Genomic DNA, 27,176 nt, shown 5'->3' with positions numbered 1-27,176 from the left:
TGACACTGGCCATTCACACTGAAAGACAGCTTGTTACTGGTCATGCCCATGCAGAATACAGCACAATAGTTTAATCTAGGTCAGTAGACCGCATGGCTGCTTTTACAGGTGGTCCTGCCTCTGACGAGGTATGACATGCCTGCGAGAGGACTTACAGGACTGTAGTAGATGGTAGTGGAATGGGGTACAGGATAGGTCTTGCATCTAGGTCCATTGCAGGGATAAGAACTGTGGGAGAAAGGGATTGGGAACAGGGGAACGGTAATAATGGACAAGCATATTGTGTAGGTTGGATGGGCTGTAGTGTACCACTGTGGGAGGTTTGGGGAGGGTAGTGGGGAGGATATTTCTCATTTCAGGACATGAAAAGAGGTAGTCAAAACCCTGGCAGAGAATGAGATTCAGTTGCTCCAGTTCCAGGTGGTACTGAGTCACAAAAGGAGTGCTCCTTTGCAGTTGAATTTGGGTGTGTGGGGGATGGTAGGTGAATGATGGGACAATAGATGGTATATCCATTTCTAGACAAGGTGAAGGGGAGGAGGGGGTAATTTTGGACAGTGACAGGCTTAGTGAGATGACTCTTGGCAAATTTAGAGAGGAACTGCTCATCATTACAGATAAAATGATGACAGGTGGCTAGGCTGTATGGAAGGGACTTCTTGGTGTGGAATGCATGGCAGCTGTCAAACTGGAGGAATTGTTGGTGGTTGGTAAGTTCGATATAGATAGAGTTACTGATGTAGCCATCCATGAGGTGGAGGTCAACATTTAGGACAGTGGCTTGTTGGGCTGAGCAAGACCAGAGAATGTGGATAACATGTCCCCACTCTCAGTCCAGACCATGAAGATGTTGTCAATGATTCTGAACCCGGTGAGTGGATGGGATTCTAAGTTGTTAAGAAGGATTCCTCTAGACAGTCACTGAATAGGTTAGAACAGGACAGGGCTGTGTGGTTGCCCAATGCTGTACCATAGTTTGTTTGTAAGCAAAGCCTTCAAAGAAGAGGTACTTGTGGGTGAAGATATTTATTGTCACAGTGATCAAGAATAGCAAATCCATGGGCATTGTGAGTGTTAGTGTAGAGGGAGGTGGCATCGACAGTAAGAAGCAGTGTGTTGAGTTAGGGTAGGATGTGGATAATAGGTCCACAAGAGCAGGTATCCTCTCTCTGGGCATGCAGTCACCAACTGCAATGGAGTGTCTGGGTCGTTTAGCTTTTGTACTTGATGAAGCTTGTATAAGGAGGGGTGACAACGGCCTTGCCATAGTGGATACACCGGTGCCCGTCATATCACCGAAGTTGAGCGCTGTCGGGCGTGGCTGGCACTTGGATGGGTGACAAACTGGGCCGCCACATGCTGTTGCCATTTTTTGGGGTGCACTCAGCCTCATGATGCCAATTGAGGAGCTACTTGACTGAACAGCAGTGGCTCCGGTCAAAGAAAAACATCATAACGACCAGGAGAGCGATGTGCTGACTACACGCCACTCCAATCCGCATCCGCAGCTGAGGATGACTAGGCAGTTGGATGGTCCCGATGGGCCACTTGTGGCCCATAAAACAAGGTGGACTGAGGAGGAGGAGGAGGAGGTGGAAAACAGACTCTGGGGAGAGGTTCTGGGCAGGCCTTCGGATTTGGAAAGCAGCTAGAGATCCTGCTAGACTTCTGGAATGGAGTCATTGTGGCAGGATGTGTAGATGGACATATCAGACAGCTGGTAGAATCCCTTCACTGGATCATCCCTGTCATTCATTAACACAGTGGTGGAAACTTTTTGGTACCTGGGGTTACAGGAGAAAGAAAACTGGCGTTCTACGGATCAGAGCGTGGAATGTCAGATCCCTTAATCGGGCAGGTAGGTTAGAAAATTTACAAAGGGAAATGGATAGGTTAAAGTTAGATATAGTGGGAATTAGTGAAGTTCGGTGGCAGGAGGAACAAGACTTTTGGTCAGGTGATTACAGGGTTATAAATATAAAATTAAATAGGGATAATGCAGGAGTAGGTTTAATATTGAATAAAAAAATAGGAGTGCGGGTTAGCTACTACAAACAGAATAGTGAACGCATTATTGTATCCAAGATAGATACGAAGCCCACACCTACCACAATAGTACAAGTTTATATGCCAACTACCTCTGCAGATGATGAAGAAATAGATGAAATGTATGACGAGATAAAAGAAATTATTCAGGTAGTGAAGGGAGACGAAAATTTAATAGTCATGAGTGACTGGAATTCGTCAGTAGGAAAAGGGAGAGAAGGAAACATAGTAGGTGAATATGGATTGGGGGGAAGGAATGAAAGAGGAAGCCGCCTTGTAGAATTTTGCACAGAGCATAACTTAATCATAGCCAACACTTGGTTCAAGAATCATAAAAGAAGGTTGTATACCTGGAAGAATCCTGGAGATACTGACAGGTTTCAGATAGATTATATAATGGTAAGACAGAGATTTAGGAACCAGGTTTTAAATTGTAAGACATTTCCTGGGGCAGATGTGGATTCTGACCACAATCTATTGGTTATGAACTGCAGATTGAAACTGAAGAAACTGCAAAAAGGTGGGAATTTAAGGAGATGGGACCTGGATAAACTGAAAGAACCAGAGGTTGTAGAGAGTTTCGGCGAGAGCATAAGGGAACAATTGACAGGAATGGGGGAAAGAAATACAGTAGAAGAAGAATGGGTAGCTCTGAGGGATGAAGTAGTGAAGGCAGCAGAGGATCAAGTAGGTAAAAAGACGAGGGCTAATAGAAATCCTTGGGTAACAGAAGAAATATTGAATTTAATTGATGAAAGGAGAAAATATAAAAATGCAGTAAATGAAGCAGGCAAAAAGGAATACAAACGTCTCAAAAATGATATCGACAGGAAGTGCAAAATGGCTAAGCAGGGATGGCTAGAGGACAAATGTAAGGATGTAGAGGCTTATCTCACTAGGGGTAAGATAGATACTGCCTACAGGAAAATTAAAGAGACCTTTGGAGAGAAGAGAACCACTTGTATGAATATCAAGAGCTCAGATGGAAACCCAGTTCTAAGCAAAGAAGGGAAGGCAGAAAGGTGGAAGGAGTATATAGAGGGTTTATACAAGGGCGATGTACTTGAGGACGATATTATGGAAATGGAAGAGAATGTAGATGAAGACGAAATGGGAGATAAGATACTGCGTGAAGAGTTTGACAGAGCACTGAAAGACGTGAGTCGAAACAAGGCCCCGGGAGTAGACAACATTCCATTTGAACTACTGATGGCCTCGGGAGAGCCAGTCATGACAAAACTCTACCATCTGTATGAGACAGGTGAAATACCCTCAGACTTCAAGAAAAATATAATAATTCCAATCCCAAAGAAAGCAGGTGTTGACAGATGTGAAAATTACCTAACTATCAGTTTAATAAGTCACAGCTGCAAAATACTAACGCGAATTCTTTACAGACGAATGGAAAAACTGGTAGAAGCTGACCTCGGGGAAGATCAGTTTGGATTCCATAGAAATGTTGGAACACGTGAGGCAATACTGACCTTACGACTTATCTTAGAAGAAAGATTAAGAAAAGGCAAACCTACGTTTCTAGCATTTGTAGACTTAGAGAAAGCTTTTGACAATGTTAACTGGAATTCTCTCTTTCAAATTCTGAAGGTGGCAGGGGTAAAATACAGGGAGCGAAAGGCTATTTACAGTTTGTACAGAAACCAGATGGCAGTTATAAGAGTCGAGGGGCATGAAAGGGAAGCAGTGGTTGGGAAGGGAGTGAGACAGGGTTGTAGCCTCTCCCCGATGTTATTCAATCTGTATATTGAGCAAGCAGTAAAGGAAACAAAAGAAAAATTCGGAGTAGGTACTAAAATTCATGGAGAAGAAGTAAAAACTTTGAGGTTCGCTGATGACATTGTAATTCTGTCAGAGACAGCAAAGGACTTGGAAGAGCAGTTGAACAGAATGGACAGTGTCTTGAAAGGAGGATATAAGATGAACACCAACAAAAGCAAAACGAGGATAATGGAATGTAGTCAAATTAAGTCGGGTGATGCTGAGGGAATTAGATTAGGAAATGAGACACTTAAAGTAGAAAGGAGTTTTGCTATTTAGGGAGTAAAATAACCAATGATGGCCGAAGTAGAGAGGATATAAAATGTAGACTGGCAATGGCAAGGAAAGCGTTTCTCAAGAAGAGGAATTTGTTAACATCGAATATAGATTTAAGTGTCAGGAAGTCGTTGCTGAAAGTATTTGTATGGAGTGTAGCCATGTATGGAAGTGAAACATGGACGTTAACTAGTTTGGACAAGAAGAGAATAGAAGCTTTCGAAATGTGGTGCTACAGAAGAATGCTGAAGATAAGGTGGGTAGATCACGTAACTAATGAGGAGGTATTGAATAGGATTGGGGAGAAGAGAAGTTTGTGGCACAACTTGACTAGAAGAAGGGATCGGTTGGTAGGACATGTTTTCAGGCATCAAGGGATCACAAATTTAGCATTGGAGGGCAGTGTGGAGGGTAAAAATCGTAGAGGGAGACCAAGAAATGAATACACTAAGCAGATTCAGAAGGATGTAGGTTGCAATAGATACTGGGTGATGATGAAGCTTGCACAGGATAGAGTAGCATGGAGAGCTGCATCAAACCAGTCTCAGGACTGAAAACCACAACAACAACAACAACAACAACAACAACAACAACGGGGTTACAAGGTTAGGATCAGTTTTTATGTGGTGGATTTGAGGAATGAGGGTGAGGCTAGGTTTGAGGTTAGGAAATTCTGTAAGGTTATCAGGGGATGAATTTGGTGCAACTGTGCTCGAAGAGTAAACTGAGCAAGGTTGGGTTCAATGTTGGTTCTGGTTGAATCTGATTGATAGGGTTAGTAGCGAATAAGTGTTTCACTGTAAGGTCTGGGCAAAGGAGAAAAGGTCCTTAACAAGCCCAGTATGATTAACTTTCCAGAATTTCCTAACCACAAAACTTGCATTTCTGTCATTCCCCAAATCCCTCAACATGGACACTAACCTCATATCTGCAGAAAAAACTGCAATCAACCACCTGAAAATCACCCCAACCTTATAATTTTACCCGCCAACAACAGCTCCACCACTGCACTTATGAACCACAGGGATTACCCAGTCGAGGTACCCCACGAGCTGTCATGCACATCCATTTACAACCCTCATCACAGCTACTCCGTTCCAGAAATCCAGCAGAATCTCCAGTCTGTCTTCAAATCCCTAAGTCTACCCCAGAATCTCTCCCCAAAGTCTAGACAAATCCCTAAGACCATCCCAGAACCTCTCCCCAAAGTCTATCTTCACACATAAATCCAAGGTTGCCTCATTGTGGCTGGTTACTGTGCCCCCAGAGAAGGAATCTCTGCCCTTGTGGGCCAACACCTTTTATCCATAATCTGACCTCCTATATACAAGACCTCAACCATTTCCTCCACCAGGTCTCCACAGTTCCTGTTCCTTGCCATCCAATACCTCACTCCTCACTGTGTTTGCCTCCTCTGTTTTCACTAACATCATCTATTATCATGGCCTAGTTGCTAATGAACATTACCTGTCTCAATGCCCAACTGACTTTTCTTGGTCACCATGATCAACTCGCCCACAATTAATACTACTTTGATGGCATCACTAACAAACAAATTGATGGTACAACAAAGGGCACCCAGATGGCACCATTCTATGCCAATCTATTCACAGCTCATCTAGAGAAACCAGTCCTGACCCAGAATCCCAGACCCATCATGTGGTTCATATTCACTGAAGCATCTTATTGACCTGGACTGAGGGTGAAGGCAACCTATCCACATTGCTCCAGAATTTAAAATCTGCTTGTTCTCCTCAGTCCAACCAGCCACTTCTCTCTCCAAATTTCCCAAGGATAATCTTACTAAGGACTTCGCAGACTGGAAATTACACTATCCATTTTATACAGATACAAATCTCCTATGACTTGTCTCCCCTGTTACCTACCATGCCCCCACATACACACTGTTCAGCCACAAAAGGGCACTCCACTCGTGACTCTGTACCACCCAGAACTGGAGCAACTGAATCACTTTCTCCACCAGGGTTGCAACTACCTCTCATTGTGTCCTGAAGTGAGAAAAATCCTTCCCTTTATTTTCCTATCACATTTACAATGGTAGTACACCAACCAGACATATACACAATATAACTGAATATCACTATTCCACCATGCTCCCAGCCCCTTGCCCTGTGCCTCATATGCATAGAACAGACTTGTACACAAAACCTGTTCCATACGAGGGCTGTTCAAAAAGTAAGGTGACTTTTCAAATTGCGCAGGCAACGTACATTTGATTATCGATCTTTTTTTTTTTGTTATGTTGGTACACATGACACATGTCCCAAACATATGTTCACAGTTTCAAGTGTACAGCATATTTCGCTTGTTTTTGACATGCTTTAATGTGCTCTGCGATTTTCGATTAGTATGAAAAATGGAGCAAAGAATTTGCATAAAATTTTGTGTGAAAAATGGAATCAAGTACTCTAAAACACTCGAAATGTTGACAGTGGTGTACAATGAGTCTTCTCTTAGTTTAAAAAATGTTTACAATTGGGTACAAGCTCTTCCAAGATGGTCGAGAAGATGCCAATGACAAACCTCACTCTGGATGCCCCAGCACATCAACAACAGATGATAACGTCCAAGCTGTGAAGAAAATGGTTTTGGAAAATCATCAAATTACCGTAAGAGAAGTTGCATCATGAATTTTTGTCTCAAAGTCGTATGGTCAGTAAGGAATATTACCTTGGCGTTATGTGTCGTTTGCAAGAAGCAATACTCAAAAAATGTCCAGAATTGTGGAAAAACAATTTATGGCTTTTGCATCACGACAACACTTCTGCTCATTCATCATTGCTTGTGAGATATTTTTTGGGCAAAAACAACATGACAATCATGTCTCAGCCACCATATTCACTGGATTTGGTCCCCTGGGACTTTTTCCTGTTACCAAAACTGAAGAGACCCACAAAAAGATGATTTTCAACAACTGAAGAAATAGAAACTGCATCGCTGGAAGTACTCAAGGCTGTACCAAAAAGCGCTTATGATAAGTGCTTCGAGGATTGGAAGAAGCGTTGGCACATGTATATTGTATCTGAAGAGGATTACTTTAAAAGGTACAACATGAATATTGATGAATAAATAAATATTTTTTTATGAAAATAAAAAGTCACCTTACTTTTTGAACATTCCTCATACACCTTTTCCCTACCACCTACTCCAGCCCTATCACATGCATCTTCAAAACCACCAAAGGCAAGGCCACCTGAGAAAGCAGCCATGTGATCTACCAACTTTGCTGCAACCTCTATGCTGTATTATACACTCCTGGAAATGGAAAAAAGAACAGATTGACACCGGTGTGTCAGACCCACCATACTTGCTCTGGACACTGCGAGAGGGCTGTACAAGCAATGATCACACGCACGGCACAGCGGACACACCAGGAACCGCGGTGTTGGCCGTCGAATGGCGCTAGCTGCGCAGCATTTGTGCACCGCCGCCGTCAGTGTCAGCCAGTTTGCCGTGGCATACGGAGCTCCATCGCAGTCTTTAACACTGGTAGCATGCCGCAACAGCGTGGATGTGAACCGTATGTGCAGTTGACGGACTTTGAGCGAGGGCGTATAGTGGGCATGCGGGAGGCCGGGTGGACGTACCGCCGAATTGCTCAACACGTGGGGCGTGAGGTCTCCACAGTACATCGATGTTGTCGCCAGTGGTCGACGGAAGGTGCACGTGCCCGTCGACCTGGGACAGGACCGCAGTGACGCACGGATGCACGCCAAGACCGTAGGATCCTACGCAGTGCCGTAGGGGACCTCACCGCCACTTCCCAGCAAATTAGGGACACTGTTGCTCCTGGGGTATCGGCGAGGACCATTCGCAACCGTCTCCATGAAGCTGGGCTACGGTCCCGCACACCATTAGGCCGTCTTCCGCTCACGCCCCAACATCGTGCAGCCCGCCTCCAGTGGTGTCGCGACAGGCGTGAGTGGAGGGACGAATGGAGACGTGTTATCTTCAGCGATGAGAGTCGCTTCTGCCTTGGTGCCAATGATGGTCGTATGCGTGTTTGGCGCCGTGCAGGTGAGCGCCACAATCAGGACTGCATACGACCGAGGCACACAGGGCCAACACCCGGCATCATGGTGTGGGGAGCGATCTCCTACACTGGCCGTACACCACTGGTGATCGTCGAGGGGACACTGAATAGTGCACGGTACATCCAAACCGTCATCGAACCCATCGTTCTACCATTCCTAGACCGGCAAGGGAACTTGCTGTTCCAACAGGACAATGCACGTCCGCATGTATCCCGTGCCACCCAACGTGCTCTAGAAGGTGTAAGTCAACTACCCTGGCCAGCAAGATCTCCGGATCTGTCCCCCATTGAGCATGTTTGGGACTGGATGAAGCGTCGTCTCACGCGGTCTGCACGTCCAGCACGAACGCTGGTCCAACTGAGGCGCCAGGTGGAAATGGCATGGCAAGCCGTTCCACAGGACTACATCCAGCATCTCTACGATTGTCTTCATGGGAGAATAGCAGCCTGCATTGCTGCGAAAGGTGGTTATACACTGTACTAGTGCCGACATTGTGCATGCTCTGTTGCCTGTGTCTATGTGCCTGTGGTTCTGTCAGTGTGATCATGTGATGTATCTGACCCCAGGAATGTGTCAATAAAGTTTCCCCTTCCTGGGACAATGAATTCACGGTGTTCTTATTTCAATTTCCAGGAGTGTACATTGGCCACTGCCAAATTGTCGCCAAGAGACAGTTAGATCACCCACTTGCTAAGCATGCATCCAACACGTCGTGCTGAGCTTCAACTACTGTTTCACAGCCTGTGTGGTCTGGATTCTTCCCACCACCTCCAACTTTTCTAACTAGTGCAGTTGGGAAATCTCCTCACAACATATCCTTTGTTCTTCCAATCTCTGGCCTCAGCCTTTGCTAGATGCTGTTCTCCACCAACCTATCCCCTTCCATGCATCCCCTCCAGTTCTATACACACGTGACCAGAATATTATGGAGATGAGGTGGGGGGGGGGGGGGGGTGAGCATGAGAAGCTAGTCTAAGTGTGATGGGCAAAATATCATACAGAATGGACCTCATTTCAGGGCATGATTTTAGAAAGTCATAGCCTTACCAAAGTAACTGATTAATACATTCAAGACCAGAATAATACTGAGCGACAAAAGGCACACTCTTTAAGTTTTTTTGGTGGCATAAGCAATGCAAGGATTGGATGTAATGGCTTGGGAAATCTGCTTTTGAACTATGCTGGTGGAGTAATACATCCAATGAAGTCTGAGATGAGAAAGGTGGTGTATTGCAGTAAAGAGTCTGCATCTGAACAAAATGTTTGCCTCAAATGCCAAGGCTTTATGGAAGGGAACATTTGATATTCCCAATGTAAATGGTCTGCTTGCTGCTGAACACTACTCAACCAGCACCCACCTGATTCCAAAGCAACAACTTCCTTCCTGCTCACTTTAATCAAGTTTGTACTTACAAATGACTACTTTACCTTTGTAGGGTCGAGATACAAATAGATCAGGGGCATTGCCATGGGCACCAGTATGGCTCCTTCCCATGTCAACTTTATCATGGGTTGTTTGGAGAAGGATTTCCTGTGATCCAGTAACCTTCAGCTCCTGGTCTGCTTCACATACATTGATGATGTCTGTGCCATACAGACACATGGTGAGGCTGACCTGTTAGAATTTTTGGAGTCTCTAAATACATCCTCCAAATTAAATTTTACATGGTCCTATTCTAAATGGGACCGATGACCTCTGCAGTTTGGTCCCTTTAATCCTTAAACCAACCAACCAACTATTCTAAATCCCATGCCACTTTCCTTGACATTGGACTCATCCTCACTGAGATTCAGCTAATATTTCTTTCTCACATTAAAACCGCTATCAATTAACAGTACTAAGATTCTGATAATTTCCATCCTTTTCTTGTCAAACATTCCCTTCCATACAGCTTTGGTATTCAAGGCAAACGTATTTGTTCAGATGCAGACTCTTTGGAGCAATAGACTACCATTATCACCTCAGCCTTCACAACATAATTACCCCACTAGCCTTGTTCAAAAGCAGATTTCCCAGGCCATCACATCCAACCATTGTACTGCTTATCCCTCCAGAAAACAACTTAGGAGTACACCTCTTGTCACTCAGTACTATCTTGGTCTTGACTGTATTAATCAGTTACTTTGACAAGGCTATGACTTCCAACACTAACCTATGGCTCCTTCCTGGGGACCATCCCTGCTGTATGGCTTGTCCCATGGACCCTCTTACCACCAACTATTCCAGCCCTGTACCTGGCAAAAGATGTACTACTAAAGGGGCAGGCACCTGTGAAATGTCGCAAGTCATGTACCAACTGTTATGTAAACGCTGCACCATCTTTTACATTGGTATGACTACACCAAACTGTGATATAGGAGGAATGGACATAGGCAGAGGCTGTATACTAGTAACACACAATATTCTGTTGCAGAGCATGCTCTTCAACATAACAGTTGTGACCTCAGTGCCTATTTCACCACACGTTTCAACATGTCCGTGGTACTCACCACCCACCTTGCCGTAATTTACGTTACTTTCTTCAGTTTCAGCATTTCTTTCCAGTAACTATTCCTTTTCTTTGCTACCTTTTAGTTTTCTTTATTTTTTATTTTCTGAACTGTCTAACTTTTCCCCACACCTGCCTATCACATATAATGCACTTAACTTTCTGTTCTTATTAAATCTTGCACGGTGTTTTATCAGCAATCTTTGTCTTGCTTATTACCCTATCTTCCACCTTCAAGCTGTCAAGTTTTCAAATTTCATCTGGTAAGTCTCCCCTGACCTGGGGTTCTGGCAGACGGTTTTGTAACTCTCTCCTTTTCCTAACCCTTGCCAGTCCTTTTCCTTCATTCCTCTTCCTCCCCTTTGAACCATCTGCCAGAGGAAGCAATCACTGGCTCCAGAAGTTTGCACATTTCCTTAACTTCTAGATGTATTTTCCCCTGTCACCGCTTGGTGAGTAGATTTTTTATTAATCAACATATTATACAGGGTGACTATAATTCAAATTTTGTACTTAAAGAGGGCCCTCATGCAAAAGGAATGCTCATAGGACAGGAAACTTTGTAGAAACACTTGTAAGGACATGCAGAAGTGAAATAATGAATATACCATAAAAAGAAACACATTTTAATTTCCACATGAGAGGCTAACATCTGTTAATTGCATGCCATGTTTACATTTTGGTTTACAAATGCTGCTAAGTGTGATGACCATCTGCATCCACAGCAGCCTGGTAGTTTGTATGGATACCTATTCACAACTTATTGTTCGCAGCACTTTTCAAATGATGGACTATGGAACTTTCAGCTATCGTGACGCAGCACTGCTTGAAGATCCCACATTGCATACAGCATTCCCAGCCATGGAAACAGAACTTCTTTGCCAATTTGTGACATAACTGGCCATCAGCCTCTCTTAGGAGAAATTCCCAAATTGTCAGTTAATTCAAACTTCTGAATCATGCTCTTCAACCCCAATGTGGAAGGAGGACCTCTCTGTGCCCCTTTAATGCCTCTGCACTCTCAAAGAACAGCAGCACTATTGCTGTTACTTTGATAAAACAGATTTATGAGTATAGGCCTGCTCATCTTGTCCATGTTGACTGGCTGCAACTATAATGCTCACTGTTGCTTGTGTTTCTACCCTAAGTTGCCATTCCAGTACTGGAGCCTAACAGCAAGTCATGACACTAACACTACCAACAATGCAAAGCATGAAACATATACTCTAAACATCATTCCTCTAACGTTGGGTACCCATACAGCAAATAGTTTTTCATCTACACTGGCTCAAGGAGTAAAAGTTTCATTATAACAGTATTGATACAACTCTGTGAGAATTTGTTACGAGGACTACTGGCAGTGTCACCTGATGATGATCACTGAACAAAACTGTTCACGATATAATAAATGTACCTCAACACAGCTGTGGTGGTTCTTATGAACATTTACAAGTGGATCATTATCCAAATTTTCTAGCCTTCAATTTCCAGTTGATGCCAAAGATATTTGGATGCCCTCATATTCAGATGCCTTCCATGAAAAGAAAAGGCATAGAGGTCTATTAGGCAAATCTTGGGTGATTTCCAGAGTCACCATGCAGAAATTTCAAGAAAAGCACAGAAGGAGAGCCTAACTGTGAAAGTGTTACATTATGTTCGAATAGACTCTTACAAAAAGTAGATTCCTTCTAGCCAGCAATGGGTAAAAAACACTATGATTTGCTGTGATAATATTGAAGCTTAGTATGAAAATAATGGAGTAATATCAAAACAAAAGGAAGAATCACAAATCGGGAAAATGAAAGGACATTTGGAAAGAAATCAAAGACCCTAAAGTGCAAGAATTCCCTTACTAATGTGTACAATACATTACTGATGGAATGAAGACATGAAGATGTACTCCTACGTATAGGATAGAGGTACAGATTAAAAGCACAGACAGGTGATGAAGAGTTGTTTTTCTTTTCTTTTTCCATTTTTTAGTGTGTGTGTGTGTGTGGGGGGGGGGGGGGGGGGCAGGAATGAAGACAATAAAAAAATAGAAAGGAAATAGGGAAATAAAATAAAATGAAATGGTGCTGGTGAAGAAATGGAGGACTGTGTTAAGGTGATTAAAATCCAGGAGGATATCAGAATACAAAGATGTGCCGGAGACCAATTGCCTACCTCTGGAGTTCAGGGGGAACTAATATCAAATGGGAGGATCAAAATAACCCATGTAGTATAGAGCTGGCTCTCAGATCCCTTGAGTCACACTGTACAACATGTTCAACATAACCTTAAGTCATCTGGATTGGCCAAAAACAAATTACTGTATTATACTCAATTTTATCATTGTTTGTTAGTTATTTGCTTGTTCCATGGATCATAACTTATAATTACAGTGCACTCTATCAGCAATGGCAACAAGCTTCCCATTCACATAATGAGTTAAATTTTGTCTCCCCCCCCCCCCCATACATATAGTGATTTATATTAATTACTTCACTATGTTTATTTTCTCTGTCCCCTCTCTTAAACACTACATATTCAGAAATTCTTCTATGGGGTAAAAGGAGTTGTAAACACCAACAATTTCAGTTTCTATTTGAAGTTAATAAAATTATCTGTTAAATTCTTTACATCATTGACCCAATATTTATGTGGAGAGTATCCAACAACTTCTGTGACACAATAAGGCAGTGTGATGGAAAATTTAAACCATTTCTCCTTCTAATATTATACTAATGAATGGTCCATTTAGTTTCAAATTATGATTGACACCAACTTTCATAAGGGAGCAAATATACTGTAAGGCTGTTGTCCATGTGCCCAAACGTTTAAAAAGCTGTCCATGAGAGGTTCTAGAATCCTTATTACGGTACATGCTTCTGTGTAATATACACTTTTTCCTTCACTGATGTGTGAGCCCTGAATATAGTGCCGTAACACATTAATAAATGCAAATAGGGAAATATAACTTAATTTTTTGGCATTTTCATCTCTAAAATCTGATATTATCCACAATGCAAAAGTTAAGAGCTTAGACATTTCAAAAGATCTGTAACATGCAGTTCAGGTTATCATCAGTACAAACACTTGAAATTTAGAATATTTCATGTACTGATTTACCCTCAAGCTTATTTCTAAACAGGTACCTTTTTTTTAACAGTGCCAGTCCATTTGCAGACAACCAGTCATTAATTTTCAAGAAAATATTATCTACACTTTCAATTACTGAAGTTACTCTATTAGGCTTGATTATAACTCTTGTGGTGTCAGCACATAGAAATATTTCTGCTTCTAAAATATTTGGTCAAAGGTGATTTATATATAACAAGAACAAGAAAGGGCACACTGAAAACCCTTGAGGTACAACTGAAGTGATTAATTCCCATTCTGATGACACTGTCCCACTGTGTACACTCCCTGAGTTTCTTAATGCAGCATTCTGCATCCTTTTAGTTAGCATGAAAACTACTTACCAGCAAGATCTTTTATATGGTAATATCTGAGCTTCTCTAGAAGTATATGATGACCTGCACCATCAAATGCTTTTGACAAGTTGTAGAAAATACGAGATGGCAATATTTGGTCATTTGAATCTCGAATAACCCTTTTCATTAACTGAAAAATACAAGTTCTGTGCCATTTTGTTTTGGATTCTCTAGCTGTCTGCTGTGGTAATGTGGTGGAGCATTACAATGTGTGGTATAAGAAATGTGTTGGAGAAGTAACTGTTACAAGCATAGTAACTTCTCCCTATGGAGAAAATTAAACTACTTGCTTTAGATATAAATTAATGTACGAGGTGCATTCAAGTTCTAAGGCCTCTGATTTTTTTTCTCCGGACTGGAAAGAGATAGAAACATACGCATTGTTTTAAATTGAGGCCGCGTTCATTGTCAATACGTCCCAGAGATGGCAGCACCGTACGGCAGATGGAATTCTACCGCCAGCGGCGAGAATGAGAACTGTTTTAAATACTTAAAATGGCGACGTTTTCCTTACTTGAACAGTGTGCAATCATTCGTTTTCTGAATTTGCGTGGTGTGAAACCAATTGAAATTCATCGACAGTTGAAGGAGACATGTGGTGATGGAGTTATGGATGTGTCGAAAGTGCATTCGTGGGTGCGACAGTTTAATGAAGGCAGAACATCATGTGACAACAAACCGAAACAACCTCGGGCTCGCACAAGCCGGTCTGACGACATGATCGAGAAAGTGGAGAGAATTATTTTTGGGGGATCGCCGAATGACTGTTGAACAGATCGCCTCCAGAGCTGGCATTTCTGTGGGTTCTGTGCACACAATCCTGCATGAGGACCTGAAAATGCAAAAAGTGTCATCCAGGTGGGTGCCATGAATGCTGACGGACGACCACATGGCTGCCCGTGTGGCATGTTGCCAAGCAATGTTGACGCGCAACGACAGCATGAATGGGACTTTCTTTTTTTCGGTTGTGACAATGGATGAGATGTGGATGCCATTTTTCAATCCAGAAACAAAGCGCCAGTCAGCTCAATGGAAGCACACAGATTCACCGCCACCAAAAAAATTTCGGGTAACTGCCAGTGCTGAAAAAATGATGGTGTCCATGTTCTGGGACAGCAAGGACGTAATCCTTACCCATTGCGTTCCAAAAGGCACTACGGTAACAGGTGCATCCTACGAAAATGTTTTGAAGAACAAATTCCTTCCTGCACTGCAACAGAAATGTCCGGGAAGGGCTGCGCGTGTGCTGTTTCACCAAGACAACGCACCCGCACATCGAGCTAATGTTGCGCAACAGTTTCTTCGTGATAACAACTTTGAAACGATTCCTCATGCTCCCTACTCACCTGACCTGGCTCCTAGTGACTTTTGGCTTTTTCCAACAATGAAAGACACTCTCCGTGGCCGCACTTTCACCAGCCGTGCTGCTATTGCCTCAGCGATTTTCCAGTGGTCAAAACAGACTCCTAAAGAAGCCTTTGCCGCTGTCATGGAATCATGGCGTCAGCATTGTGAAAAATGTGTACGTCTGCAGGGCGATTATGTCGAGAAGTAACGCCAGTTTCATTGATTTCGGGTGAGTAGTTAATTAGAAAAAAAATCGGAGGCCTTAGAACTTGAATGCACCTCGTACATGGATAGATAAAAAGTCTACTCACCCATTGGTGACAGTAGAATACATATATGTAAAAAAAGTTTTACGTATGCAAGCTTTTGGAGTCAGTGGCTCCTTCTTCTGGAAGAAGGGCTGAAGCAGAAGGAAGAGGGGAGAAGGAAAAGGACTGGAGAGATTTCGGAAAATGGGTAGAGTTCAGATAAGTCACCCAGAACCCCAGGTCAAGTGAGACTTGCTGAACAGGATGAGAAGGAAAGACTTATCATCCTATCTGATATGTCTTCCCTGACGTGGCATTCTGGGTCACTTTTCGAAGCACTATCCCTCTCTCTTGGTGAAGGGGTGAAGAAAAAACACTGGAGAGGTTTAGGAAAAGGGGCGAGTTTGGAAAAGTCACCCAGAAGCCGAAGTCAGGGGAGACTTAGCAGACAGGATGGAAAAGATAGACTTCTCATATCGTCTGGTATGTCTCCTGTGACCTAGGATTCTGGATGACTTTTCTGAACTCTACCCCCTTTCCTAAACCTCTTCAGTCCTTTGCCTTTAGCCCTGTTCCTTCCTTTTCAGTCCTTCTGCCTGAAGAAGGAAGCACTGACTCCAAAAGCTTGCATATGTAAAACCTTTTTTTATATGTATGTTCTCCTGCCACCGGTTGCTGAGCAGATTTTTTATCTATACAATTAAATTATATTGTCAAAAATTATTTTCATTGTTATACACATAAATTAAGTATAACCTAAAATTTTAAAACCATATCCCTTAAATAACTTGTCGGTATGCAGTCATACATTCACTGAAAAAATGAATTATCTTTGCAAACTTGTTGATTTGTTCCACATCATAGTAAATACTGTGAATACATAACATGATCAATTAAAAAAATCACATATATTGTTATTGTACTAACTATTATGTGTGATCTGCTCTTCTATCAAAACAGCCCTTTTTCTACATCTACATGCTTGATGAAAGTCAAAAAAGACATTTTGCCCTTTACTGACAAGCTATTATAACTGTAGATAAGTTCTGAGTATAAAAAATGTGTGGACTAATACTAGTTTATGTAAGTAGTACATGTAACACACAATACTTGATGGAAAGTATTCAGACATCCCTTTGTAACATGGAAGTGACCACTAGATGTCACTCGAGGTGGACACACTGTACACACTGTTGTAGGTGTAGTCAGGACTGGAAAGTGAGGTGGGCTTGCAATTAAAATAAGGTGCCCAGGTTTAGAAAAAGAAACCATATTGGTTTCTTTGCTCATGGGGACTACATGGTGAGGACTGTCAGGAGGACAAGAGAGGAAAAGTCCAGTATCCCAGACCCTCTCAAAGGACAAGGAAAATGCAAAGACGAAGAAACTAGGGCCATATAGTGTCTCTTCTAAGCAGCAGCTCAGGACAGGAGAGAGAGTTTTTCACGGTCTTGGCTTCAAGAGCCTCCAGTCTCACTAGTCACATGACCTTGTGACACAATTTTATTGGAAAGGTGGCTTTGCTGACGACGACTCGGCCTATTCAGTCAATTGTTGTCACATCAGCCCAAAGGTGACAGTCAAAATAGGCAACTCTCTGAAAAATTTAAATAATAATAATAAAAAAAATACTTCGGATAGGGCCTGGAGGCACCTAGTACAACACCAATATAAAAGGAGAAGGGGAGTATTGCATTGTCAGTACAAAAGCAGTAACAGCAGAGTGGGTCAGTCAGGAGAGTTCAGTGACTTTGAATTCAGACTTGTCATTGGACATCACCTGATTAACAAACATATCCGGGATATTTAAACTCCTCTAAAGTTGCGCTTGTGTCAGTGATGTGACCATGAAGTGGAAATATTAACGACAGCCACAACTATACCACGACTAAGCAGACCCCATGTACTGATGGACAGGGACGGCTGAGTATTGCGGAGGCTTCTTGTAAAAAATTGCCTGAATCAGTGAAATAAATCAATCATCAGCTTAAAAGTGCAACCAGCAATCCAGCTAACACATTTACTGTGTGTAGGCTGTTCAGTAGTAGAGCAGTCATACAGTTTTGTAGTCAATGCTACGTGATGTTTGACGTGGTGTAAAGAACGACACCACTGGACAGTGGACGAATGGAAGTGAGTGATGACTGTGGTAACCCAGTGAAAGGGTTTGGTTGATGAATGCCTGGAGAACATTACCTGCCATCATGTACAGCGCCAACAGTGAATCACAGATGAGGTGGTGCTAGAATATGGGGCTTTCATCATGGTTAGGGTGTGGGCCTTTCATTGCGTTTCTGTGGTCCCTTCATTGCACTTAAGAAAACGTTAAATGCACTGATCTGTGCTGCGCATGGTAAAGGAACAGTTCAGAGAAGGATACTATAGCAGCAAAACAATGTACCTTGTGATAAAGTAGCACCTGTGAGGCAATAACATTCCTGAAATTGACTGGCCTGCTCAATGTCATAGCCTGTACTCAATGAAACACTTTTAGGATGAGTCAGGACAATGACTTTCCTCCAGACTTCAGTGGCCTACATCACCATCACCTCTGGTTTCTGCTCTTGAAGGAGCATGGGCTGCCTTTCTCCAAAGGCATTCAGATGCCTTACTGAAAATGTCACCAGCAGAGTTCAAGCCATAAAAAAAGTGAAGGGTTAAAACGTCCCCTATTAATATGCACCCCCTATTAATATGCACTTTAACAGGTGTTCCGATTCTTTTGATCACATAGTGTATGAAGTTAATTTTCTGGTCACAACTTACCTTCAACAGGTCAGATACCAACAATGCCATCCGAGATATTTAAACCTAGCTTTTAGAATTATTAGATCCTTCATCAGAGCTGTATGGAAAGGTGGAGCAGATCACTCATACCCCAGAACCTTGTCCATACAACCACTGTCCTTTCTAACCTTTCAAAACCTGCCACTCTTTCAATCCTGAGAAAGCAAAAGTTCTGAAAGATGTTTTAGACTTTTCTACTTTTTAATTTTAGACATGTGTATTGGTAGTACTGCAACTTCATTTCTGAAGTAAAGTATTGGCTATTTGTTCTGTCTCCCTGTATTTTTACACTTCTCTCAAGTGAATGTCTTCTGATAAGGTTAATCCCCTGATATTTTAAACAGACACTATAAGAGCAACATATGTTATAAGCACAGCAGATGAATGTTATCTGTTTCCAAGAAATGTTTCATTTACCTTATTTTATTTCAGTTGAGACAAGAACATTTAGTTTACGTTCAATAAATTTATGTAAATACAATTGATGAACTGAAGAGTACCTGAGGGCACAGAGGCAGTAGTCGCCAGCAAGAATACAACATGTCTGAAAAGCGATACAAAAGCTTTAGCCGGCTCTGCAGTGCCTTTATTGATATACCCTGAAGATGACCATATTGTGCTGGTACTAGAGCTGGTAACCCAAACTGTAGCGGAATAGTTGTGCCTGGCGTCCTCCTTGGCACAGGAGGAGATGTCCAAGCTGCACTATGCGCACGTCCAGTTGAAATCTGGAAGATGAGAAAGAACAAAAATATGGGCCAGTAATACTGCAATGTAGTGTCATAACACTTGGAAAAAGCAATCTATCAAAGTAATATCTTATATGTAGGTTGTAATATTTGTTTCAAAATTAAAATTTTATTATTTACTAAGTGAGTCAAACATTAAGACAGTAATTAACAGCAAAAGGATGAAATATGGAACAATAATATGATAACTGTAATGGAACTGTAACACAGATTTAAGTAAATTTGATGGTTTCAGTACTCTTTTACGGTACTAATTTTGTACATTTGTACACTGAAAACTTATCATAAATGTTTTACTGAATATGGAAACAGTGCCCAAGAACAGCCAGTACACTCAAGGACAACTCGGTGACAGCTAATTGGCAACTCCATCAAATGAAGAAAAAATTAGAAGTATTCAAAAGCTTGGTGTTTGAAGGACTGAGGCAAAAAGAAATAAAATTCTTGGAGGAAACGCAACTTTGCAATGATTAGCTAGTAAAGTTACACAAACCTCAAAGTCAAGGTAATCACAGTAATGAAAGTCAACAATGAACCAGCAGCAACATAGGTCTGAAAATATTTGAAGTGACAAGAAAGGGCAGTCAGTTGACAAGAGAAAAGGGATACTAGAGAAAAAGAAGAGCAAATGAGATCCATGAAGAAAGAATAAAAGAAAAGGAAAGAAGAATCTATTATTGGAGAGAAAGAATAAAAATAAAATTAAATATTGACAACAGGAGAAACTGAAAACAATTGATAGTGTCTACAAGTGAGGAGGGGATGTGGGAAGAGTCTCTTGGAGTTAGTGAGAGTGAAAAAGAAGTAGATAACACCTGGAAAGATTAGGAGAAACTGGCATAGTGATAACACTAGCCTTGGTATAACATGATTTAAGAAAATCATAAACCCAGTGAAGATATTGGTTCAAGTATTCAACTGCTGTATACTACTGTGTAAAGGAAAGAATATTCCCTTGCTGGTTTTAATATATTATTCAGTTTTGGGACTGGCTGTATACCAATGCATATAATTTAACAATGAAAACAATCAATTTTTGATAAAATAATTTAATTAGATAGCTGAAAAATCTATGTACTAAGCGGCAGCAGAACACACACAAAAGAAGGTTGTAATTATGCAAGCTTTTGGAGACAGTGGTTCCTTCTTCAGGCAGAAGGGTTGTAGGGAAAGGAAGAGGGGTGAAGGAAAAGCACTGGAGGGGTTCAGAAAAACGGGTAGATTTCGGGAAAGTCACTCAGAACCACAGGTCAGGGGAGACTTACCATATGCATTGGATGAGATTTGAAAACCTCAGGTTTTCCGATGCAGTCCCCAACAATCAGTCTTTTCTTCTCATCCCATGCAGTAAGTCTCCCTTGATCTGTGGTTCCTGGGTGACCTTCCCGAAATCTACCCCTTTTCCTGCACCTCTCCAGACGTTTTCCTTCACCTCTCTTCCTTCCCCTTCAACCCTTCTGCCTGAAGAAGAAGGAACTGCGAGCTCCAAAAGCTTGCCTGATTACATCCTTCTTTTATGTGTGTGTTCTACTGTCACTTGGTGAGCAGATGTACATAATTTACACCATAAGAAATACATTTTCAAGACCATAACGCAGATAGCATTTCACTGGGAAAAGACAAACTGTAAAAGTGTAAGTATTTTTTGTGATGGGATTAACTTGTGATCAAGTGTGGAGTGGGTCATTACTGAGATGCACATTTATGGTAATGAAACCATGCTCAACAAAGGCCTCAAAGACATTTTTATGTGAAAATTTATTTTGGTCTCATAAATTTCACAGACAAGGTTAATCATGGTGCCAAAAAGTGAAAACCTCATAAACACATTGGAACCAGTTGAGATTATGACATTCTTTGGATTCATATAAATCCAACACACCTTGTCAAGTTACCCATCTCATATTCCAAAAAAATATGGATACAGCAATCATTTCATCAGCCTATCAAATTTTCAGAGTAAAGCCATTTTAATTTTCTCTTAAGATTTTCTTTTGTTTTGTTTTTCATATCATTTGTTTGTTTGGCAATTGTGCTTTAGTATCATTCTTGTCACACTAAACTTGGATGCACACATATCAAGCAAAAGTTTCTTTGAAAACTGTCAATACATGTCTTATGGTTTACCTGCTTTATTCCCTTTCCAGTAAGGGATGGTATGATTTGGGGTTCTCGGACTACGAGCAAATGTCCAAGACCGAGTTGCCCGTCACTATTGTTACCCCATCCCCAAACACCACCATCTGATGTCAAAGCAAGAACATGCTCTGCACCTACTGCAACATCTTCCACAGAGTGATTCTGGAGAGCCAAAACCTGTAACATGTGATTAAAACACAGGAATGAGCAGTAATGAGCATATGATTACAAGATTTTTTTGACAAATTAACATTCCAGCTTTTTGTTCTAATTGTTTTTCATGATTTTGTTAACATTTCACATAATTGTCATATGTTCATTAACAGACATTTCTTCACAACACATCATGACTATGAACAGCACCCATATAGATAAACTGCATCTACTTACCAGAGTAGGAGGCCAAAATAAGGCTAACATAACACTGAAATCTTATAATGAATTCTGGGGTGCAGAAAAAAAGTGATAAGGGTGATATGGGTGAGTGGAGAAAACAGTGGGAGAGGAATCTACAGCGGGTCAATTGCTACAACGAAAGCAAAATGCAGCATATGTAGCAAAGTAATGCAAATGTGATTTAAATAAAAATTATGTTATAAAAAGAATAGGTAGTAAAAACCTCTGATCAGATAGAACTATTATGAAAATACCAAGCAAAGGATGCTGTGCTGATATATAAACTTGGTACTTACACGTTGTGGTTGGCAGTGGCCACGAATATGGGATTCAGGTTGAGCTATGTAGCGTTCCATACCACATGTGTAAAGGCTACCTTCATCTGTGAGAAATACTGTAAACTGTGTGCCACAGCAAACTCGTTTTACACTCATATTGCTGAGATTCTTCACTTTCTGCAACAAAATAACATATGATTAGTACCTAAAAAACACAATTTTCTTGAAACAATTCCTCAATGACAACAATTAGCAGTAAAACATGAACAATAGGATAAACAGAAAAGAGGACAGTGGGCAAATATTGCTCTCACACATTTACTCGATAAAGCTATTTACTTTACTTTTTAAATCTTGCAGACTTTAGAAGGCTCCACAGCATATCCTAACACGATTATGCAGTAGACTACTCATTCTGTAACTCAAAGGTAACTGTAGAGCAGTGGCTATTCACATGACAATCATAGTCAGTGGGTGGCTTTGGGTGGGTGACCTAGTTACTTTGCTAATCTTCGTGAATAAATTGCTTACGTTTGTTGGAAGGGTTCTGGGAAAGTTTGGTGTATTGGTAAAGGAAATGATACAAATTTCAAGCTGCTAGAGCAACACTCCTCTATTAACGTTCCAGCGTTTGGTGGACTTATCAGGCAGGCACGGCAGTAGATATTGGAAAAATTCAGGGACATTCTGCTACAATTATAACTGGTTGATATAGATATAACAGATGCACAAGGAACTTAAGTGGGAAACTATGGATGAAAGGCTTCTTTATTCATCTAAGAGAACCAGTATTTAGACAGTTTTACTGCCACCACAAGTAACCTACATCACGCACTGCGCACGGGACTGTGTAGTATATATATGAAAACATAGATATCTACCTCAAATGATTGACAACCCCTTCATATAAGAAATGGCACTGAAAGCTATGAGGCAGCAGTTGTTATTATTAAACAGAACAGCTTTGAGCATCACTAAACTACAGACAATTCATGAGATCACAGCATATAATAGAGGGAAACATTCCATGTGGGAAAAATATATATTTCCTGATGAAGCAACCTCGAGTTGCGAAAGCTTGATATTTGTGTGTGTGTTTGAGTGTTTTTTATTGTCTCTATCAACATACCAATACCTTCTCGTTTGGTAAATTACAGCATCTTCCAAACGAAAGCGTTGGTATGTTGATAGAGACAATAACAAACACAAACACACACACAAATTTCAAGCTTTCACGACCCACGGTTGCTTCATCAGGAAAGAAGGAAGGAGAGGGAAAGACGAAAGGATGTGGGTTTTAAGGGAGAGGGTAAGGAGTCATTCCAGTCCCAGGAGCGGAAAGAATTACCTTAGGGAGAAAAAGGGACAGGTGTACACACACACACACACACACACACACACACACACGCATCCATCCGCACATATACAGACATGGTGAGTTGATGTTAATGAAGAATGCCTCTAAGGCGACAAAGACACCATTATCGGCCCTCTCTGGGCTTGCACAATATCATGTAATAGTGCTACAAGATGCTGGATGTTCCTTCCATGATATTGCAGAAAGAAGTGGCAAGAATGTAGCCACTGTACATGATTATTGGCAGCAGTGGTCATGAGAATGTACGGTCACAAGAGGATTGGGTTCTGGGCAGCCACATGGCACTTGCAAGAGGGAATACCATTGTGTTCGGTGTGTGGCTCTGGCACTTTGTTCTGCATCTACAGCAGCAATTTGAGCAGCAGTTTGCTCCACAGTGACACAACAAACTGTTACAAATCAGTTATTTCAAGAATAGCTCTGAGCCAGATGCCCTGTATTGTGCATTCCACTGACCTCAAACCATTGTGACTTCAGTGGTGTCAAGCGAGATCTTATAGGATGGCAGATCTGTTGTGTTTTCTGATGAAAGCTGGTTCTGCCTCTGTGCCAATGATGATCATGTGTTGGTCAGCAGGAGACCAGTTGAGGGCTAGACACACTGGACCTATACCTGAGTTTATGGTCTGTGCCAACTTACACTTTTCTTACAGTACCCTGATATCAGTCCTTTTCTACTGCTTGTTAGTTTACACTTATGACCATCAGATATTAGTGAGTTACTCACAAATCGTGTCTACGGATGGGTGTTATCTATCCTGCTTGTGGGACACATACAGCTTATCTACACCAGCAAGTAAGTAATTTTTTCCTAGTTATCACTGTGAGAAGACTGTCTTTCACAGTTTTATATCATGAATGTACTTAATCTTATATTTGGAATTTCACAGTTGCCAACTTTATATTACTACATAGTTAAAGTAGCCTTCAATTCCAAAAATCAAAGGATAGACATATTTACATTGTGAACATTTCTGGACCTCTTCAGTTGATGAGTTACACAGTAACATACCGTATTTACTCGAATCTAAGCCGCACTTTTTTTCCGGTTTTTGTAATCCAAAAAACTGCCTGCGGCTTAGAATCGAGTGCAAAGCAAGCGGAAGTTCTGAAAAATGTTGATAGGTGCCGCCACAACTAACTTCTGCCGTCGAATATATGTAGCGCTACACAGGCATCCTTTGTAGCCACAAAGATAAATACTGGCGCCAAAACCTCTGCGTCAGTAAATAAAATTAAAAAAAAAAATTGGAAGACGAGCTTTTTTTCTCCGCCCGAGTTTCGACCACTGCTTTTTCATACACAATCCAACAAAGTAAATACAAATTCCGTATTGTTCATCTTCGAATTTCAATGTACTACGAAAATCCGACTGGTAATACTGGGATTTTTGTCAATATGGCCAACTCTACGTTCTGAATTTTTTCCTACCTGTGAGAAGAGATGGTTGCTAATAGGAACCTGATGAAATGTGAATCACATGCAGTATTCTCTTCACCATAAGAATAATACGAATATAAACATTTTGCCATGTATTCTTTCGTGTTTGCTTCTATCTCATTTAAATCCTGTCTGCCAAATAAACTACGAAACTAGAGTGAGACAACAGCAAACGCGGAAGAATATACGTATCGTGTCATGTTTATATTCGTATTACTCTTATGCCTAATAGTGATACAGTCAGAAATGAAGCACGGCAACTGACTAGATTTTTAAATCTAAGATGACTAATTTCTGTGCAGAATTTGATGTACTAAAGAAGCGGCCGCAAAGATTTTCAAACGGAGAAAAATTTTCGCCAAACTCTCGTTCAGAACATGTTCTATCATACGCAGTCTATTATTTGGTTCTTGTTGATCATTATCAAAGAAAGCAGGAGTCTAAGTAACAACAAATAGCAGTCTCTTGCCATTGTTTCGCTAATGAGACGATTCCTCTCTTTTTTAAATTGTAGGCGGCGGTAGCGCGCACAGAAGCCTGCCATGCCGCGAGCAGCGACAGGCCGTAAACACGCACTATCAGAATGCGACAAACAATGCATGACAGTATAGTAATGCATTTTCAGCTTCGAGTGACTGACGTAAACACCTATAACATAGAAAACGGCACTTATCTGATCAAAGCAAAATAAGCAATCGATTCAAACCAGACGAAGCACGTGAGAAAGGAAGGGTATCCGTATAAATACGGACGGAGCGCCTGACGCATAGCAATGGCTACCTGGTAAAGCTTAACTGCTGAGCTTTCGACTCGAACCAAACTGCTGTAGCTGTATCGTCATTCATTCAACCTAAATTGTGTCTCATATTACAATGGACCAACTTTGTTTAGATTTGGAGGTGCGGCCTAAAACTTTTCTCTCCCCTTGAATTTCGAGTCTCAAATTTCAGGTGCGGGTTAGATTTGGGAATTTTTTTTTTCCTTTATTTCGAGTCTCATTTTTCAGGTGCGGCTTAGATTCGAGTGCGGCTTAGATTCGAGTAAATATGGTATTCAGGCATGTATAGCTGTGTATTATGGAAGTTCATTTTATTTGTATTTTGGTTTCTTAGGATTTCAACATCTACTTCTCTTTTTCTTAAACAAATATTCTGATGACAACTTGGTAATAAACTCAAACAGCTAATGATACCTTTTGTGTGACCTGCCGCTTGAATATATAATTAAAAAATTAATCACAACTGTCCTGTGTTTGCCAGACTCAAACTAAATTTTTTAAGTTCATCCTAAATAAAACCACTGATAGTCGCAAGTCCGGGGCCTTATTTCGTAAGTGATGAGGAAGGAGGAGGGGGGAGGAGTAACACCTTGTTAAAAAACTCGGGTTCATCTGGCTCGGGATGGTAGCACTCTGTAAGGGCTCCTGCCTAGGTTCACTAGGTGAAACCTGGTCAATGGTCTCAAAGGCGAAAGAGGAAGTTGAGATTCCCAATGGTGGAGAGAGTGGAAGAACTACATCCAGGACTCACAATCTTGGTTGCATTTTTTGTGGCTCTTGGGCCACACCCAAAATAACTTTCATCAATCATGGAATGTGTGATGTAAACTATTTTACCCCAGGTGGATGATCCACCGTACACCAGGATGTCAGCAGACATTCGCATTCCGGGGAGTCTGCAACATTGCACAAAGACAAGTCAGAGTGTCTTGAAATCTCATACAAATTTCAACGTAGGCAATCAACGTACCTAGCAACTTTCAATGCAAACTCATTGCTGAAAACCAGAAAACTAAAACATCTAACAGATATACTAAAGAACCGCAACATACTCATAACAGCGATTCAAGAAACAGATACATGGATACAGATACCTTTGATTCCAAAGGTTTTAGGGTATACAAAGGGAAAGTGGGATCGAGAGTAATGAAAATTTACCACGTCTTGGAACAGCCTTTATAATCAACAAACAAATCTTGAACTCAATAGTTGACTTTGATTTCCAATAAGAAAGACTCTCAAGTCTTTCATTCACAAGCACGAACAAAATCTAAACAATTATCAATGCACATGCCTCTATAAATGAGGATAACAGGAAAAACAAAGAAAAAGTGGAGGCCTTTTGGAATCATCTAGATGACATTATTCAGAAAATTCCAGATAAAATCATCATCATTCTTCTTGGAGACTTAAATGTACAGATTGGTAAAGAAAAAAGAAAATAGTTGGAGACTATTCTGCACACAAGAGAACAAACAGAAATGGTGTGAGGCTAATAGAACTTTGCCAAGCACACAATTT

At 41.2% G+C, this 27,176-nt stretch overlaps 1 protein-coding gene across 1 annotated transcript in view; it reads right to left on the bottom strand.

The window, feature by feature from the left end:
* LOC126095271 (probable E3 ubiquitin-protein ligase HERC1) overlaps window positions 1-27,176 on the bottom strand; it is an 814,023-nt gene that overhangs the window by 87,734 nt on the left and 699,113 nt on the right. Inside the window, exons 63-65 of the mRNA XM_049910030.1 lie at window positions 22,078-22,236; window positions 21,374-21,562; window positions 18,998-19,225 (exon numbers count right to left, since the gene is read on the bottom strand). Coding sequence (XP_049765987.1) covers window positions 18,998-19,225; window positions 21,374-21,562; window positions 22,078-22,236 — 576 coding nt within the window. The remainder of the gene's footprint in view (window positions 1-18,997; window positions 19,226-21,373; window positions 21,563-22,077; window positions 22,237-27,176) is intronic.

The sequence above is a fragment of the Schistocerca cancellata genome, chromosome 8, assembly GCF_023864275.1.
Source record: "Schistocerca cancellata isolate TAMUIC-IGC-003103 chromosome 8, iqSchCanc2.1, whole genome shotgun sequence".
Lineage (NCBI taxonomy): Eukaryota > Metazoa > Arthropoda > Insecta > Orthoptera > Acrididae > Schistocerca > Schistocerca cancellata.
This window is presented reverse-complemented; position numbering and strand designations above follow the sequence as displayed.